The sequence below is a fragment of the Nomascus leucogenys genome, chromosome 4 (assembly GCF_006542625.1).
Source record: "Nomascus leucogenys isolate Asia chromosome 4, Asia_NLE_v1, whole genome shotgun sequence".
In the NCBI taxonomy this organism is placed as follows: Eukaryota; Metazoa; Chordata; class Mammalia; order Primates; family Hylobatidae; genus Nomascus; species Nomascus leucogenys.
Window position 1 is genome coordinate 117,775,105 of NC_044384.1, and position 17,840 is coordinate 117,792,944.

At 35.0% G+C, this 17,840-nt stretch overlaps 1 protein-coding gene across 32 annotated transcripts in view; it reads left to right on the forward strand.

Annotated features, from left to right (window-relative positions):
• CLASP2 (cytoplasmic linker associated protein 2) overlaps positions 1-17,840 on the forward strand; it is a 222,561-nt gene that overhangs the window by 40,522 nt on the left and 164,199 nt on the right. For 29 of the 32 annotated variants that reach the window (XM_030812195.1, XM_003256835.4, XM_030812207.1 and 26 more), the window contains exon 7: positions 9,761-9,831. In XM_030812195.1, the coding sequence (XP_030668055.1) occupies positions 9,761-9,831 (71 nt within the window). Of the gene's footprint in view, positions 1-9,760; positions 9,832-13,586; positions 14,293-17,840 lie in introns of those variants that run through there. The other 3 variants (XM_030812211.1, XM_030812212.1, XM_004087929.3) reach the window with 2 other exon arrangements.

Genomic DNA, 17,840 nt, shown 5'->3' on the forward strand with positions numbered 1-17,840 from the left:
GACCTATGATTTGGAGTACCTTTTTGTATGCTTGTTTGCCATCTGTATATCTTCTCTGGTGAGATGTTTGTTCAGATCTTTTGCCCTTATTTAAAATGGATTGTTAACTTTCATATTGTTGAGTTTTAAGAGTTCTTTTTTTATTTTGGGAAGCAGTCCTTTAACAGATATGTCTTTTGCAAATATTTTCTCCCACGCTGTGGCTTGTCTTCTCATTCTCTTGATGGTGTCTTTCAAAGAGAAGAAAGTTTTAATTTTAATGAAGTTCAACTTACCAGTTATTTCTTTCATGATTCATGCTTTTGGTGTTGTATTTAAAAAGTCGTCACAAAACCAAAGGTCAATTGGATTTTCTCCTATGTTATCTTCTAATAGTTTCATAGTTTTGCTTTTTATATTTAGTTCTGTGATCCATTTGAATTAATTTTTGGGAAGGATGTAGGTCTGTATCTAGATTCATGTTTTTGTTTGTGAATGTCCAGTTGACCTAGCACAGTTTTTTGAAGAAACTGTCTTTTCTTCATTATATTGACTTTGTCCCTTTTCCAAAGATCATTTTTATCATATTTATATGGTTCTCTTTCTGGGCTTTCTATTCTGTTCCATTGATCCATTTGTCTGTTCTTTCACTAATACTACACTGCCCGTAGTTTTGGAAGTTAGGTAGTGTCAATCTTCCAAATTTGTTCTTTTCCTTTAATAGTGTGTTAGCTATTCTAGATCTTTTGCCTCTCCCTATAAATTTTAAAATTGCTTTGTTGTTATCCACAAAACAACTTGGCTGGAATGTTGATTGGAATTGCATTGAATCCATAGATCAAGTTGGGAAGAACTGACATCTTGAAAATACCGAGCCTTCCTATCCATGAATGTGGAATATGTCTCAATTTATTTCTTCTTTTTTGGTTTCTTGCATCAGAGCTTTGTACTTTTCCTCTTAAAGTCTTACACTCATTTCGTTAGAGTTATACCTTTATGTAGATCTGAGTTTTTGACCTGTATCATTTTCCTTCTCTCTAAAGAACTCCTTTTTAACATTTCTTGCAAGCATTACTACTGGCAACAAATTCCTTCAATCTTTTTTCGAGAAAGTCTTTATTTCTTCTTTACTTTTAAAGGATAATTTTACTGGGTATAGAATTCTAGATTGGTAGAAAAGAAAACTAAAAAGAATTGTAGATTAGTGTGTTTTTTCTGTCAATATTCTTTAAATATTTTACTTCACTTTCTTCTTGCTTGCACAAGGAGAAGTGGGATATAGTTTTTATCTTTGCTCCTCTATAGGCAGTGTTTTTTTTTCCCTCTGGTTACTTTGAGAATTTTTTTCTTTATTTTTGATTTACTATAGTTTGAATATGATATGTGTAAGTGTAGTTCTTCTGTCATTTGTTCTGCTTGGTGTTCTCTGAGCTTCCTGGATCTGTGGTTTGGTATCTGGCATTAATTTGGGAAATTCTCAGTGATTATTGTTTCAAATACTTTTTTTCAAATACTTTTTCTGTTCTTTCTTGTTCTATTATCCCCATTAACATGTATGTTACATCTTTTATAGATGCCCCACAGTTCTTGGATCGTCTCTTCTGTTTTGTTTTCCAATCTCTTTTTTCTTTGCTTTTTCAGTTTTGGAGAATTCTATTGAGATTTCCTCAAGCCCAGAGATACATCAGTGTGCAGTCTAAGTAATAAGCCCAATAAGGACATTCTTTAATTTTATTAAGTTTTTCATCTCCAGTTTTTTTTTTTTTTTTTTTTTTTTGGTACTTTGTTAGAATTTCTTTCTCTCTTCTTACCTATTTTTTTTTTTTTTTCCTTTTTGGCATGCTATCTGCCTCATTCTTTGGAGCCCTTAGCTATTAATCATAGTTTTAAAAAAATTCCTGGTCCGGTAATTCCAATATATCTTCCATATCTGGGTCTGGTTCTGATACTTGCTCTCTCTTTTTTTTTGTCTTTTATAATGCCATGTAATTTTTTTTAATAGTTGGACATGATGTATCAGGTAAAAGGAACTACTTGAAACAGGCGTTTAGTAATGTGTTGGTAAGGTATGGGAGAGGAAGTGTTCTATAGTCCTATGAGTAGGTCTCTTTTAGTGAGCCTCTGTCTCTGGATTGTGAACTTCACAAATGTTCCTAAGTGTTTCCCGCCTCCTCTCGCTTAGGTGGGACAGGATGGCTAGCTAGAGTGGGCTGGAATCATATATTTCCCTTTTTTTCATATGGAAGGGTGTAGGAGACTGGAGTTCGGGATTTCCATTTCTCCACATGGAAAACTAGAGCAACAGGAGATGGGTATTTTCCTAGGTCAGTTAGGCTCTGATAAAACCCCAGCAGATGAAGTCTAATTAAATAGTTTCACTTAAGGTCAGACATTGTTAAGGAGAACAGAATACACTTACGTATTTCAAAATGGTTCTTTTTCGGTTCTCCCTTCTGGAAACATGATAGGATTTTGCATTGATACTCACTCTGAAAACCAAGTTGAACTCCTGGAGGTAAAACTCAAAAAGTGTGATCTCCCTCTGCACCACCATGACTGAGTTTTTAACGCTCAAGAGTTGTCCACTCTGAGCCTCCAGCAATTTGTTAACTACAGGTCAGGTTTTCCTACCTTGGCACTGGTTTTCACAGAGGTTTCTACTGATGGGTTATGCTCTGGTAAGTTGTGATTCTCTGTTTTCATCTCCCCATCTCTGATTTTTAGTGCGGCGGTTTCCCCTGTGACCTCACTTTTCTTACAGATCTAAGAAGAGTTGTTGATTTTGTAGTTTGTTTAACTTTTTACTTGTTGTTAGGGCTGAGTAGCAACTTTCCAGGCTTCTTACATATGGAAATCAGAGGCGGGAATTACTTTTTAAAAAAATATTTTAAATGTTTATTCAGGTAGGAACTCCATACAGAAAAGTGCACGAATCATTAGTATACAATTCTATAAATTATAGCAAAGTGAATACATGCATGTATCCACCACACAGATGAAGTAGAACATTACAACATCCCAGAAGCCACTTCAAATCCTTTTAAATGTTTACCTCTTCTCTTCCTAAAAGTAACCACAATCCTGACTTCTAACGCCATAGTTTAGTTTTGCCTGTTTCTGAATTTTATATTAATAGAATCATATACTTTTTTGTTTGACTTCTTTCTGTTAAGATTATGTTTTTTACGTGTGTGTGTGTATATATATATGTGTGCGTGTATATATGTGTGTGTGTGTGTGTATAGATTCTTTTGGGTTGTTGGATCCAGCTACAGTTCATTTTGATAGCCTTATAGTTTTCCATTGTATGAATAGACTATGAATCCAAACTGTAGATGGACATTTGCATTGTTTTTGGTTTACGGTTTTTATGAGTATGCTGCGAATAACTTTCTTGTATATGCTTTGTGGTGTACATACTAATTCATTCTTTTGGAGGCATTTAGTTGATATGGACAGTTTTCCAGAGTGGTTGTATCCCATTTATATTATCACTGGTACTGTTTGCAAGTTTCCATTATTCTACATATTTTTGTATTGTTAGGCTTATTTTTACTAATTTTAGGTTTTTAGTGGGTGTGGTGTTTCATTGTGGTTGTAACATGCAATTTTTCTGATTACAAATAGAGAGGAGCACCATTTAATCTGTTTATCAGCCATTTGGATGTCTTCTTTTGTGGTGTTCTTTTCAGGCCTCTTGCCCATTTTTTTTTTTAATTGAGTTCTCTTTTTAAAAACTTGATTTGTAGAACTTTTTTATATGTTCTGTATACAAGCCATTGTCAATGCTATATGCTTCAACTATCTTCTCTCACTCTGTGACTTGCATTTGTACTTTCTTGGTGATACCTTTTGATGTACATAAGTTCTTAATTTTAATGTAGTTCTTGGTCATTTTCTTTATGAGTAGAAATTTCTGTGCCCCGTTTATGAAATCTTTGTTTACCCTAATGTATGAAGACATTCTTGTATGTAATTGTCTTAAAGTTTTATTCACATTTAGATCTATAATCCACTTGGATTTGTTTGTTTGTTTGTTGGCAAATGCAATGATAAAAGACTTCAGGTAAAAATTTTCTTCATGTGGATACTCACTTGACCCAACACCACTTATTGAAAACATCTTTCATTTCTAATTTTGTTATAAATTAAGTGTGCACATATGTGCTTAGAATTTTTGCATCTGTGCTCAAAATGATGTTGACCTATAATTTTCCTTTCTTCTTGATTTATATCTTTTGTTACTAATGTTACTTGTTAGAGGAAACTCTTTATTTGATTTCCCTCTCATCAGAATTAACCTCATAGGGGTTTTATCATATGCAGGTAGCTAATACTTTAATGTTCTTACTGAAATAGGCCAATGACTTATTACCCCTAGCCGTTCTTACCATTTCTCCCTCTTCGAACTGGGTAGTCACTTGGCAGATGAAGACTCTGAGACCCAGAGCAGTGACAGCTAGTCAGTAAGAGGTTGATGGCTTCCTGACACACAGTCCATTGTTCTTTCTTCCATGCTGTGCTTGTGTCATTCTCCTTGGTGATGCTTCTTTAGCAGGTAGTAGGCAATGGAGGACTCTGTATGGGTACATGAGCTTTGCTTTTCAGACATGCAGAGTGTTTTCTATTCTTGACGCCTATGGCCTCATTATTTTATAGGTAATATTTCGAATCCTCAAAATAACAACACATATTAAACAGATCTTAAACTTCTGTAAGTTAAAGCATAGATTAATTTTGGTTTACACCTTTCTTCAGACTATTGTTCCACTATTTCCCTTTTTCCACTACCATATATTCTCAAGAGTTTATACTGAATATTACATTCATTTGAAACAAGTATTCTTTTGTTATAGTGATCAAATTCTAACTTTAATGTTTAGAAGGCATAGTTTTGATTCTCAAATACTGCTCCCTTTATGGTTTCCAAATTTTCTGTTGGATATAGCCCTCTAAGGTTAAAGTTTGTTTTTGCCCACTCTTAAATTTGTATTAGAACCATTCTTCTTTGTTAAAACAACTAAACTTAAGTATGGTTCGTAAAGACATTAAGTCAAATAGTTTTTTGTTTTGTTTTGTTTTGTTTTGTTTTTTTGAGTTGGAGTCTCACACTGTCACCCGAGCCGGAGTGCAATGGCACGATCTCAGCTCACTGCAACCTCCGCCTCCTGGGTTCAAGTGATTGTCCTGCCTCAGCCTCCCAAGTAGCTGGGATTACAGGCCCCTGCTACCACACCCGGCTAATTTTTTGTACTTTTAGTAGAGATGGGGTTTCACTATGTTGGCCAGGCTGGTCTCAAACTCCTGACCTTGTGATTTGCCTGCTTCAGCCTCCCAAAGTGCTGGGATTACAGGTGTGGGCCACTGCGCCCAGTGAAGTCAAATAGTTTTAAAATAATAATTAAACAATTTTTTTCTATCAGATATTTTTTAAAAGGTAAGTTCTGGTAGTATGGTACTAGCATAAAACTAGATATAGATCAATGGAACTATACTGAAATAAACTCATATTTTTGGTCTGTTGATTTTTGTCAGAGGTGCCAAGACCATTTAATAGAGCAGGAAAGAATAGTGTTTTCAACAGTGGTGCTTTATAAACTGGATATCCCCATACAAAAGAATGAAGTTGCAACTCTTCCTCACTCCACACCCAAAAATTAACTCAAAATGGATCATACAACCAAATGTAAGAGCCAAAATAATAAAACTCTTAGAAAGCACTAGGCAGTGGTTTATTAGATACAACACCAAAACACAAGTAACCAATGGAGAAAAATAGATAAATTGGATATCATCAAAATTAAAAACTTATGCTTCAAGGAACGCCATCAAGAAAGTAAAAGAAAACTTATATTATGGGAGTAAATACTTGCAAATCAAATATCTTTTATTTATTTATTTTTTTATTTTTTGAGATAGTCTCACTCTGTCACCCAAGCTGGAGTGCAGTGACACGATCTCAGCTCACTGCAACCTCCACCTCCCTTCAAGCAATTCTCCTGCCTCAGCCTACTGAGTAGCTAGGATTATAGGTGCATACAACCATACCCGGCTACGTTTTGTATTTTCAGTACAGATGGGGTTTCACCATGTTGTCCAGGCTGGTCTTTAACCTTTGACTGCAAGTGATCCGCCTGCCTCGGCCTCCCAAAGTGCTGGGATTACAGGCATGAGCCACCGTACCTGGCCAAAATCAAATATCTTATAAGACACGTATCTTGACTGTTATAAAGGGCTCTTTACAACTCAATAGTAAAAGGACAGATAACCCAATTTTTAAAACAGACAAAATATTTGAATTTCTTCAGAAAGAATATACAGATGGCACTACGACATAAAAAGATGTTTAACACCATTTAACCGTGAGGGAAATACAGATCAAAACTATTATACGCCCCCAGGATGACTAAAGTAAAAACTGATAGACAAAAATGATAGACATTAACAAATATTGATGAGGATGTAGAGCAATTGGAACCCTCATACATTTTACATTGGGAATGTAAAATGATGCAGCAACTTTGGAAACAGTTTGTAATTCCTCAAAATGTCAAACATAGAATTATCATGTAACCTAGTAATTCCATTCCTAGCTGTATATGCAAGTGATATGAAAACATTCCTCACAAAAACCTACACACAGGTGTTCATAATAGCGTTATTTATAATAGCCAAAAAATAGAGACACCCCACATCTACATATGTCCATTACTTGGTGAATAGATAAACAAAATGTGGTAAATCCATACGATGGAATATTATTTGGTCACAACAGGGATGACTGATACGTTATGCATCAACCTTGAAAACATTCATGAAAGAAGCCAGTCACAAAAGGCCACATATTGTATGATTCCATTTATATGAAATGGCCAGATATGGCAACTCATAGGCTAGATATAATCTTTAGAGAAAGGAAGTAGATTAGTGTTTGCCTAGGACTGGAGAGATCAGGGTAAATGGGGAATGATTGCAATGGGTATGTGGTTATTTTTTGGGGTGATGAAAATGTTCTAAAATGGATTATTTGGTTGCACAACTCTGCAGATATACTAAAAATCATTATATTGTACAGTTTGTATGGTACTGAATTTTATCTCAATAATACTGTTATTTTAAAAAGATAAAATCTGAGCTACCTAATTGTCTCTTTCATGTTATACTTGGGATTTACTATTCTTATTCTAAACTTTTAAGTCTGGACTTTGGTTAGAGTTGCTTTTCTAATTCTGTCCTCTTTACTCTATGAGTTAGAACCTTCCTAATGCTTTACTGGCCTCTATCCTTATCCTAAGTCAGAACCTTCCTAGAGCTTTGTAGGCCTCTTAAATTGTGTTTATAATCTTTTGGACAATCCAGTCTCTGTTGTATTTTTCTTCCATTGAATTTCCTAATTTCTTCCCCTGAATTACTTAAAATATCTTAGGCTGTTCTTTCTGCTCTTAAATTGTTTATTTCTTCCTTTTTTCACCAAATTATATGTATAATAATCATCTATTATAAATGCGTTTGTTTTTCTAAAATAAGTGTATAGAGTTTAATGATGGGGTTGGAGGGATTCACTGAGGGCCACATAGAAAATTATACTGTGTTTGCTATTTTGTTTGCTTTAAAGATGAGTTATGAACTTATCCTTTATAAAATTTTGAACAGGTGACTAAAATATTTTTAATAAATACCAAACAAAAGTCAGATGTTAATTTTACTTGAAAGTTGGTAAAGTGAGAATCATTAGAAGGAAAGAGTGACTGAGAAGAGAGAGTAGAACAGTCATAGGAAGAGTGTATAGGGTGACTGAAGAGCTGGCAGCAAGGTTAATGCTGTGAGGTAATCATCTACTCTGTGTGTCTTTCTTAGCCCAACCCAGTCCCAAAAGACCTTTGGATGATACCTTCTACTCTGGCCCCTTTTTCTTCTTTTCCCCTCCCCTCCTCTCTCTCATATTCATATTATATTTGACCCCTCTTCCACTAAAGCTGCTTTCATCTAGATTCCTGTCTCCATGTATTATCTGCCTTACCTTAATTCCTAGCCAACCCACTTCTCTTTCTGAGCTTTCTGTCCTAAATTTTTTACTCCTGTTCTTCTAATCTATAGCCAAATGTTATGCCCCTTCATGTCTTGTTCTGCTTTTTCTCAAACAGCTCTCCGAAATCCTCTCCTTTCTTTCTTTTTTTTTTTTTTTTTTTTGAGACAAAATCTCGCTCTGTCACCCAGACTGGAGTGTGCAGTGTCAGGATCTCGGCTCACTGCAACTTCTGTCTCCCAGGTTCAAGCGATTATTGTGCCTCAGCCTCCCTAGTAGCTGGGACCACAAATGTGTGCCACCACACCCAGCTGATTTTTGTATTTTTGGTAGGGACGTGTGTTTTGCCATGTTGGCCAGGGTGGTCTTGAACTCCTGTGCGCAGGTGATCTGCCCTGCTTGGCCTCCCAAAGCGTTGGGATTATAGGCATGAGCCACCATGCCCAGCCTCCTTTCTGAGGTTCCAGCCTCCAATTCCAATGCTTCCTTCTATCTTATGTCCACGTCTTGTGTCTGGGCAACCTGCTTGGTGTTTGTCCAACCCTCCAGAATATACTACTCTGTAGGATAAAGAGACCTGTATCTTTGAACTGAAATGCTTTCAATATGTAAATAGTTGTATTTGTTGAATTTATTGGAAGTAGGAGGTGATGTTAAGGTTTAGAAATCCTATTATAATGAATTCCTAGGAGATTTCAACTAAAAAAAAATTTAGTTCTTACTGAAATAAGCCAATAATTTATTTCAAAAAGTATCTGTACCTTTAATTTACTGGTAAGAAATGACCACGATGAGGACCAAGGCTTAAGTAAAGTTTTAGGAAATGAAATTGTGACAGATATAGGTGGGTAAGTCAGAGAAGAACATTTGGCAACTAAAGGCAATATGTCAGTGACCCTCCTCTCTTCCCCAGTTCTCTAAGTCACAAATTTAAGAATGAATCATAGCACAATATATTGGCAAGGGAAAGAAAAGCAAACTAAAAAAAAAGTGCTGTCAGTGTTATCCCATTTCACTCTGAAGAAAATTTGTATATGAATATAAAAGTATCAGAAAGGATACAGTTAATAAATACATTCTCTGATAGAAATGTGGTTTTTTCTTTGTTCCTATTTATATTTCCTAATTTTCTTTTATAATGAATGTACATTACTTTTGTAATAAACACATTTTTAACTAAGAAAAGTGATAGCAGAAGTGCAGAAGGTGTAATTATCCTGAATATAAAATTAGAAGCACCAGTGGAATTGGTGTTGTGTGAAAATAGTCTTTGTGAATAGCATCAGGGATAGCATCAGATTATCAGTGATATTAGCCATCTCTTTAGTTTTTGATATTTTATATTTTATTGTTTTTACGTTTGCCTTAAGTTACTTTGGCATGATTTTTATGCGCCTTTAAAAGATGTCTTGGTGACTGAGTAGACTTATTATGAGGTTGAAACTAGGATATTTTTGATGGATTTGGAGAAATGATTTTATGATGAAACATGAGAAACTGCTTTGTGTAAAAATTGTCTTTTCACAAACTTACCTGCAAATATGTAGAGTCCTACCTATATTTGACTTCTTTCAACTGAAAAGAGATGGGTTTTGTGTCTTCTTTCAGTGAGTTAATTGTGAAAGAGAGTTATATAGAAAACTAGCTGAATCCCTACAATTGCTTTTTCTAAGGGAATGGTGAAGGAAATTGTTTCTGTTTAATCTGTATGTTAAAAAAAAAATCAAACAAACCCAATTTATTCTTTATTCCCAGATTAGAAATGATATTTGCCAAATTTGATGAAGTGCAAAGTTCAGGCGGTATGATTTTGAGTGTCTGCAAAGGTAAGAGTAATTAAGCTCTCAAACATTTCTGAGACTATTTAGCAAAGTTTTAGGCACTAAAATGTATTATATCACTGATTCAAAATAGTTGATTTTGTGGCTTGAAAAACTTAGTTGAGACATAATAACAAAATATTTACATCCTGCTGATAATTATCTATCCTCTGATTCTTTTGGAGTGAGTGGAAATTTAATAGTGGGTCCGTTGTGTAAAATGATACTGTTCTCTCTTTTTTTTTTTTTTTTTTTTTTTTTTTTGGTGATACTGCCTTGTTTTTTGTGTCTTCTGGGTTGAGGTATGATGACCCTCTTGCCCTCCATTTTCCATGCGTAAAATGTGTTTTTATACCTAGAATAATTGTTTTACTTAGTTGTCTTTAATAGAAATTGTGGGGTTGATGGGTTCTGTTATATCTGTGTACAGACTATAAGGGATAATACCGATCAAGAGACTCATACACAGGAACTTCACTAGCATAATCACCTTGGGCTTAAGTAGAATGAGACCAAGTTGGAATTCAGGGAGGTTTGGAGTTAGTATCTGGTACTGACTTGATTTTTGTGGTTCCTCTCCTTTTCGTAAAGTTGATAAATTATGTTTAGCTTTGTTGGGTAGCATTTACCTACACTTGAGACTTTAAATGTTAATTAGCCATATATGTAAAGAATATATTCTATTTCCAAAGATAATATAGGTTGCTTTTCCACCTAGTAAAGTAGTTTCATATTAAAGAGAGTGTGGTTAGTTTAGTAATATAAATGATGTTGGAGTAAAAATTTGGTGTGTGAATTTATAGTCAAATAATAGGAAAACTAGTTACTAATATAATTTAGTTACTGTTCTTTGGGTTAAACCAGGACTGAGGATGTGTTGCAGGAAGTCAGATGGAGTAAGTGAGTGTTAGAAAGATTGTGTTTACCCACATCTAAACTTAGTTCCAGAAGCATAAATTGACTTCAGTGCTACCAATCCTCACCTTGAATGCCAGAAGATTCTCACTTCACTTCTCTGAATAGAAAGTGTTTTAAGTATCTTCTCCTTATTTTTCTAGCAATTACCTCTGTCAATTTCTGTAGAAACCAGAAACAGTAGGAAGAGATTTGACAAGATGCTTGAACTTGTGTGTTTTCATAACATGATCGTTTGTGTATTTCAGACTAAGTAGTTACAACTCTAAGGAAAAAACGTAGAATACTTACAAAATCTAAGGTATTCATTGCTTGGGTATGGTTTGTTTCGAAAGCACTGTTATTCTTGTATTTTGTGACATTATTTCTGTTACCTTCAAAATAGAGCTTTTTTGTTTCTTATTCTTTAGTTCCCCTTCCTTTTTCTTTTGTTTATCACTCCATAAACAGGGAGGTTCAGAGTTAGTCTCTGGCATTTTTTTTTTTTAAAGATTGTTTGCATTGATGATTACAGTCTGAATATTGCGAGTATGGTCAAATGTGAAAGTTAAAGTCATATTGGTCATAATGTTTTTGATGATAATATGCTGTCACTGAAAAATTCCTTAATGAATTAATTAACAAGAGAATGCTAGAAGAAGGAAACCTATTTATCACGTTGGAAAATCCCAGGGCCCAGGCCTCCTCTTCCCTGTTTTTATTCTCTCTTTCTTAGTGATCCAACCCCAGCCAAAGGCTTTAAATGATAACTTTTTGCTAATGATTCCCAGTATGTAGTTCTAGCCATCATTCATCTCTCCTTTGGGTTAGGTCTAGACTTGGTAGCCTGTGGCCTTGATGACATTCCCATTTGGCTGCCTAATAGGCATTTCAAGCTTACTATGTCCAAAAATGAAACCCTGTTATCTTTTCTTGCCCCTCAGATCTGTTCCTTCTCCAGTCTTAGCCGTTTTAGTCAGTGGCACCATCATCAGCTCAAGCTAGAAACCTGACTTGATTTCCTATTCTAACTGATCAAACATTTCTACTTCTGAAATACTAACATATCCCAAATTTGCTTATTTTTTCCATCTCCACTGCTAATATCCTCTCTAAATCTCCTTTAGCTTTTGCCTGGACTACTTCTGTAGACTTCTGTTCCATGTTTGCCCCCAGGAATCCATTTGCTACTCAGAAATCATAGGGATCTTCTTAAAATGTAAATTAGATCATGTCACAACAGGAAGAAGATAATGAAATTTCTCCCCTTAAGGAGCCTATAATCTAGTGATGGAGATAGATCATAAACAAGTAAATAAATGGATATACAGTGTGGTTACAGTTGGCAATGGAGGAAATATAACTACTCCTTGTTTAATGAGTTTAAATTATTCCTAAATACCCTGCTGCCAAGCGAAAGACCATTAGATGAAAAAATTATTTTCACCAGTATTAATGAGAAAAATTATGGTGTGTTTCATCCCAGCCCATGATACTTGAGTAGTTTTCCCAGGTAGAAAAATATATCAATTGAATACTGAAAACAAATTTTTATAAGTAATAATTTGAAGGGAAATTGTACATAAAATAATATCATGGAGTTTAATTCAACTTCTTCTTTATTTCTGCACAATTTTTCCCCACAAAATTTTCAGGCCTTTGTTGATTCATTTTTATTGCACACTAAAACTAAGACTGTAAATAAAGTGATAGAAACAGGAAAACATTTTAGGACAGAGTAAAGGCTCAGCATGAAATCTTGTGGAAATAGTTCAGGCACACAAAGAGCTGTTGAAGATACTATTCTCTCCCTCACTTGGTGCATTTATGCAAAATAAATTATTTTGGGTCTATCCAAACATGGCACGCAATTCAAATTTGTTCCACCTGATATTCTGTGACCAGAAACTATTATGGTAAACAAAATTTTTTGGTGTGTCTTTGCCTGAAACCATAAAAATGACACATCACACATCTTACAGCATATTGATTTAGAGTGTTTCGTGATGAAAAAAATCATTTTACTAAATATAAGAAACCAAAGGATTTGTTATAAAGGTGATATAACTTTTTTATAGCTAAAAGTTGTCATCTGGACAGTCATTAAGTGAGTTATAGAGTATTTGATGGTTTTTTGAACTCAATCAACTTGTTACATTATAAAAGTAAGTTAGGCAGAGTCCCTAAGTGCAGTAGAATTAGCTCTGCTATTAGCAGAAAACTGGATTTAAAATCTGTCAGATCGTGACTAGAAGAAGGGAACACTAGCCCTGTAGGAAAGAAAAGACTGAAAGTTGGAGGCCCCCTGTGATTATGGCAGGCTCTGGTGTCGTTATGGAGCTTTCTAGACAGTCTCCTGTGCAAACCAAGGATGTAAACACTAACAGTGCTGGTGGCTGTAATTGCAAATCCTTTTCTCTTTCACTGTGAAAAAAACTATGCATAATTCTTATTTGTCGAGTGTGTGTTTAGGACCTAATGCAGTCTTGGCCATGCAATCATTGTAAAGTATTTTCTGGCTTCTCTGTTTGAAACAGTTGCTAGGAAAAGAATTGTTCTTGGAGGCTGGCAATAAAATAAAGCCTGGAAATAAGGCTTTGAAATTACCTTAATATTTGGCTTCTATGAGTCAATAAGATAACTTCCAGTCTAGTTTTGTATATTTTTATAACATACCCTTTGGTGAAAAGCAAAGCAGCTCTTTTCTTTGGCTGATTTTTAAAATGTGTCTGTTTGTGACCATGAGCTCCAGGGCCTTCCTTCAGAGCTTGACAATGTGCTGATGGTTGTGCAGCTTGGATAGAGGGTGCTCTGCGCCCCTGCAGCTGCGCATTGGCTAGGTTCTGTCTCCACCAGAAGCAAGCTTTGTTCCGTGTGGCCCTGCTGTCCGCACACAGAGCAGCCTTTGATGGGCTGCCTTTGACGTGATTTGTTTACGGCAGCCAGAAATGCTTCCTGCATAATGAGAGCAGTTAATCATGGAAACTGGGCTATTCCTGTTTGTGCACTTCTAGCAATCTTCTGTTGTAAATATTAAAAGGTAACGACAAAAGGATGAAAACCTTTTTAAAAAGGCGCAAATCAGTTAATCCATCAGATCATGTGATTGCTACTGATTACATGGATATCTTTAGGGAAGCAGAAAATGATTGCTGAACACATGCCTTGTGTTTTGATGATTGCATTAAAAGTCCCCCAGCGGGATGGCATTTATTGGCTCTCAGAGCTTTTCTTAGATTAAATTTCAGGCAGCCAGTACAAGGAGAAACATCATAACCTGTATCCAACAGCATATGTGCAGCTAAAGAGTAATCTTAATCAAGTCCTTCTAGGCTCTGCTAAATAAACGAGGGTTTTCAGCAAGACCCCAGACTTTTATTTTGAAGTGGAGTAGCAGCTGTTGGCTATTGCGGTGCAGAGCTGCAGCGAGGCCTGGGTCACACAGTGCTCCGGGTGTCTGCAGGCTGCAGGCCGAGCCCAGTGGCGCAGGCACTGAGCTATACTTATTTGCTGTGCTATTTGACCTCTTGGTTTGAGAGAGCTCCCTGGACCATCTAATGGCTATGGGAGATGGTGAGTAAGATTTATTTTTCTTCTTTTGCTTGTGTTATACACTTCCTTTTAAGGTGACGATCATTTGCTGTGTAAGAAATATATTTCTCCCTAAAGAATGAAGGACACTTGTGTGTTTGTGTGTGTGTGTACACTTGTGTGTGCATTTATGCATGTGTGTGCATGTCATTTGACATTTTTTTTCACTTGATGTGTCTGTGTGGGATGTGGCAAGCATAAGGTGACAATTTACCTTGCAACCCAAGCAAGCTTCAGTCTTGGTGGTAGATACGAAGGGATATTGGAAGAAACGTGGAATATGTGCAGAAGCTTAGAGGAAGAACATTGCCTTTGGAGGAATGACAGATTTTGGCAGGAAGGTTTGACTAGCTAGCTTGATATCCTTCCTGTTGTATTTGACACAAATAGAATTCTGTGGAAATAAAATATTTAGAGAAGCAAAATGGCTTGCCATGGGCATTATTTTAATTCATATGATTGTTAATTGTCAGTGTCCCAACATTTTTCTAGAAAATATTTAGCCTTTTAAGATTATGCACAGGGTATAATTTGATTAAAAATTGATTTTGCCTGTGTTTTAGTTTGGTAAGGATAATTTTTAAAACACATTATTTCTATAATGCCTAACAGTTCTCCAAAGCACTTTTGTATACTTCATATATATTAACTCCTCAGGTGTGAAGAACTCTGTGAAGTGTTCAGAGTGTTTTGGTATTTCCATCTTACAGATTGGGAAACTGAGACCTGCTGAGACAATATGTCCCAGATCCAGGCACAGAAAGCAAACCAGAACCAAATCTAGGGTCCCAAATGTGCATTTGGTATTTTCCATTATAACACTTAATACTTGAGCTTTTTTCTTTTTTCATTACACCTTTTTTTGTTATGAGGCCTAGAGATATACTTTATAATCACATCAACATCACAGATATGTATGAAGAGAAACCTGAGGTTCCTCAAAAATGTTTTGAGTGTTTTTTTGCTAGGTTCTTAAGGAAGACTGGTCCATATCTGGAGGTTTTAACTCTTAACAGTTTCAGCCTTCCTTTGACTATGTATGTAGTGAACTCTTCTAAGAAGTAATTCCCCTAGGGGCCATGAGAGATAGGATACAAATACATCAAAATGATGGTGTTGGTAGACAGTCATTTAAACTATTATGTACATTTAAATGGAAATCTGATAGAAAATTTGGTTTGGCATATCGTTATGATTTGTTCCAAGAATTTATGTAACAATTTTATATGATCTTATGGAAATAAATGAGAAAATAATTTTTCAACTACCAATTTTTAAGACAAAAGCAGGATTAACAAATAAGTTCTCATATACTTAAGGGCATTGCCAAGTTTCTTCCTTTAAAAAAAACGTGATTTGTGGATAACCATAAATGTTGCATTTGGTGTGGGCCATATTCAGATTTTATTTTCTTTCTTAAACATTTTAGGTTCAATGGTTATAGTTTTATATTTACTTAGTTTTTCTTTTTTCAAATAATACATAACATTTGGACTGTTTAGGAATATATTGATTATTTTTTAAAAAGTAACCTCTGAAAAAGATCAGAGGGTAACATTTCAGCTAATTATCTTCTTTAAAAATATATACCTTTAAAAAATTTAAACAAAGATATGTATATAGTAATAGGCTATCTTGGGATTTATATAGTTCTTAACAGTTTGGTATATACTCCTGCATATTAGTCTTTGTCACATCCAGTGCACATACACTGTACCGGAATCATGTAAACATATAAAACATGAACATATAAAACAAATGGATTATACTGCCCCTACCTGATGTTTTTTGTTTAATTATGAACTTAATACATGAATGTCATTTCCCTTTCAAAATTCAAACAATGAAGGTAAAGCAAAAATCCCTTCAAAACCACCTTCAAGCCCCGAGCCCAGGTGTAAACAGAGGAGAACTTTTATTAATATGTAGCATGTCTTTTTCTACCTGTTACTGTGCCTTTACATACATATTAAGTATCAAAGTATATGGTTTTGCTTTGACTGTGTTTACATAAATGATACCATTCTGAATGTAATTTTGCCATTTGCTGTGTTTGCTCAGTATGGGATGGAGCTTTTTTAAAAAAATACCATCATGTGTTATTTTGCGTCATTTTTTTAAACAGTTGCATAGTATTCTATAATGTAGACATATCATAACCATTTTGTCTTCTATGCAAATTTGTTTATATAATTTTTCTAAATGGTTCTGAAATAAGCACCTTTGTACAAACCACATGTGTTTGTGTATACACACACGTATATATTTCTTAAAATAGTCTGGACATGGAATTTCTGAATCAAAGTTTTCATTCATTTTAGAATTGTGTTAGGTATAGCTAATTTTCTCCAAAAGAGGCTTTACCACATACACTCCCACCAGTAGTGTCTGCTGTCCTACATTCTTTTCAGTTCTGGTTATTATTAAAATTTGTCTATCAGATGGTTGAAAAATATCTCACCCTTTATAAACATCTATGCTTTCTGATAAGATTGATCACCTTCATGTGTTTGGTTATTTATATTTCCTTTTCTGTAGATGCCTTTCAGCATTGTAGCCAACTTTTTGGTTGTTTGACCTTTTTTGTTGTTGTTTATTTATACTTGCTTTTTATATATTCCAGTTATTAATCTATTATCTATTGAATATGTTATGTAAGCTTAACTTCAAGACCATGTGAAAGATTTCATTAGCAGTTTTATTTCTAGGCAAACTTGGGTTTGTGAAGCACTATAATGGCTTTCACTTAAGAATTGGGGGTGCATTTGGGGGGCTTTTCAATTTAGTTGTCCTCACCCTTACCCAGGAGTATTAAACCAAGTAGTCGGATAATCATGCAGTAACTCTGGGCAATCAAACCAGATAGAGTTAAAAACCTGTAGGATTATTATGTGGTGCTGAGCCCTGCAGTCTGCCTCAAAAAGCGGGCAAGAGGAATTTGGCCTTTTGTTGTTATGCTGCAGAGTGGCTGGAAAGAAATAAGGTTTTGTTGTAAATAGATTGTTTCTAAACTTTTAACATTTCAACACAGTCTATTATTCCAAAAATGAGTCTTCAAAAGTATATATAAAAGTGATGATATAACCATGGCTTTCTAGAGACCAGCCTTCTGGGACTACATCAAACTAATATATAACTTGGTGTGTGATGTATATATATCTTGATTTACAATTGTTTATAGAACAATAGCAACACATTAATACTAAATAGATCTCTCTTCTTCCATGCTGTTGAATATTCTTTGTGATACACTAGGATTGGGTAATTTAAATTAATGAAAGAAAGCAACCATTTGACTTACTGGCAAGAAGGCTAACTTTTCTCGTAGGGACACTGATAGAGGGAAAAGAAGTCTATAAGGTGAAAAAGTAAATTACAAGAGACAGAAGATTGGGCATTAGCAGTAATACAGGCAGTAAGTAGCGGGCACTAAGATTGAAAATAGACAATGACTAAAATAAAGTCACCCTATGGTACCTTCCTGCTGTAGCCATTGAAGGTGTTGTACAACCGTCCTGTGTTTTAGGTCT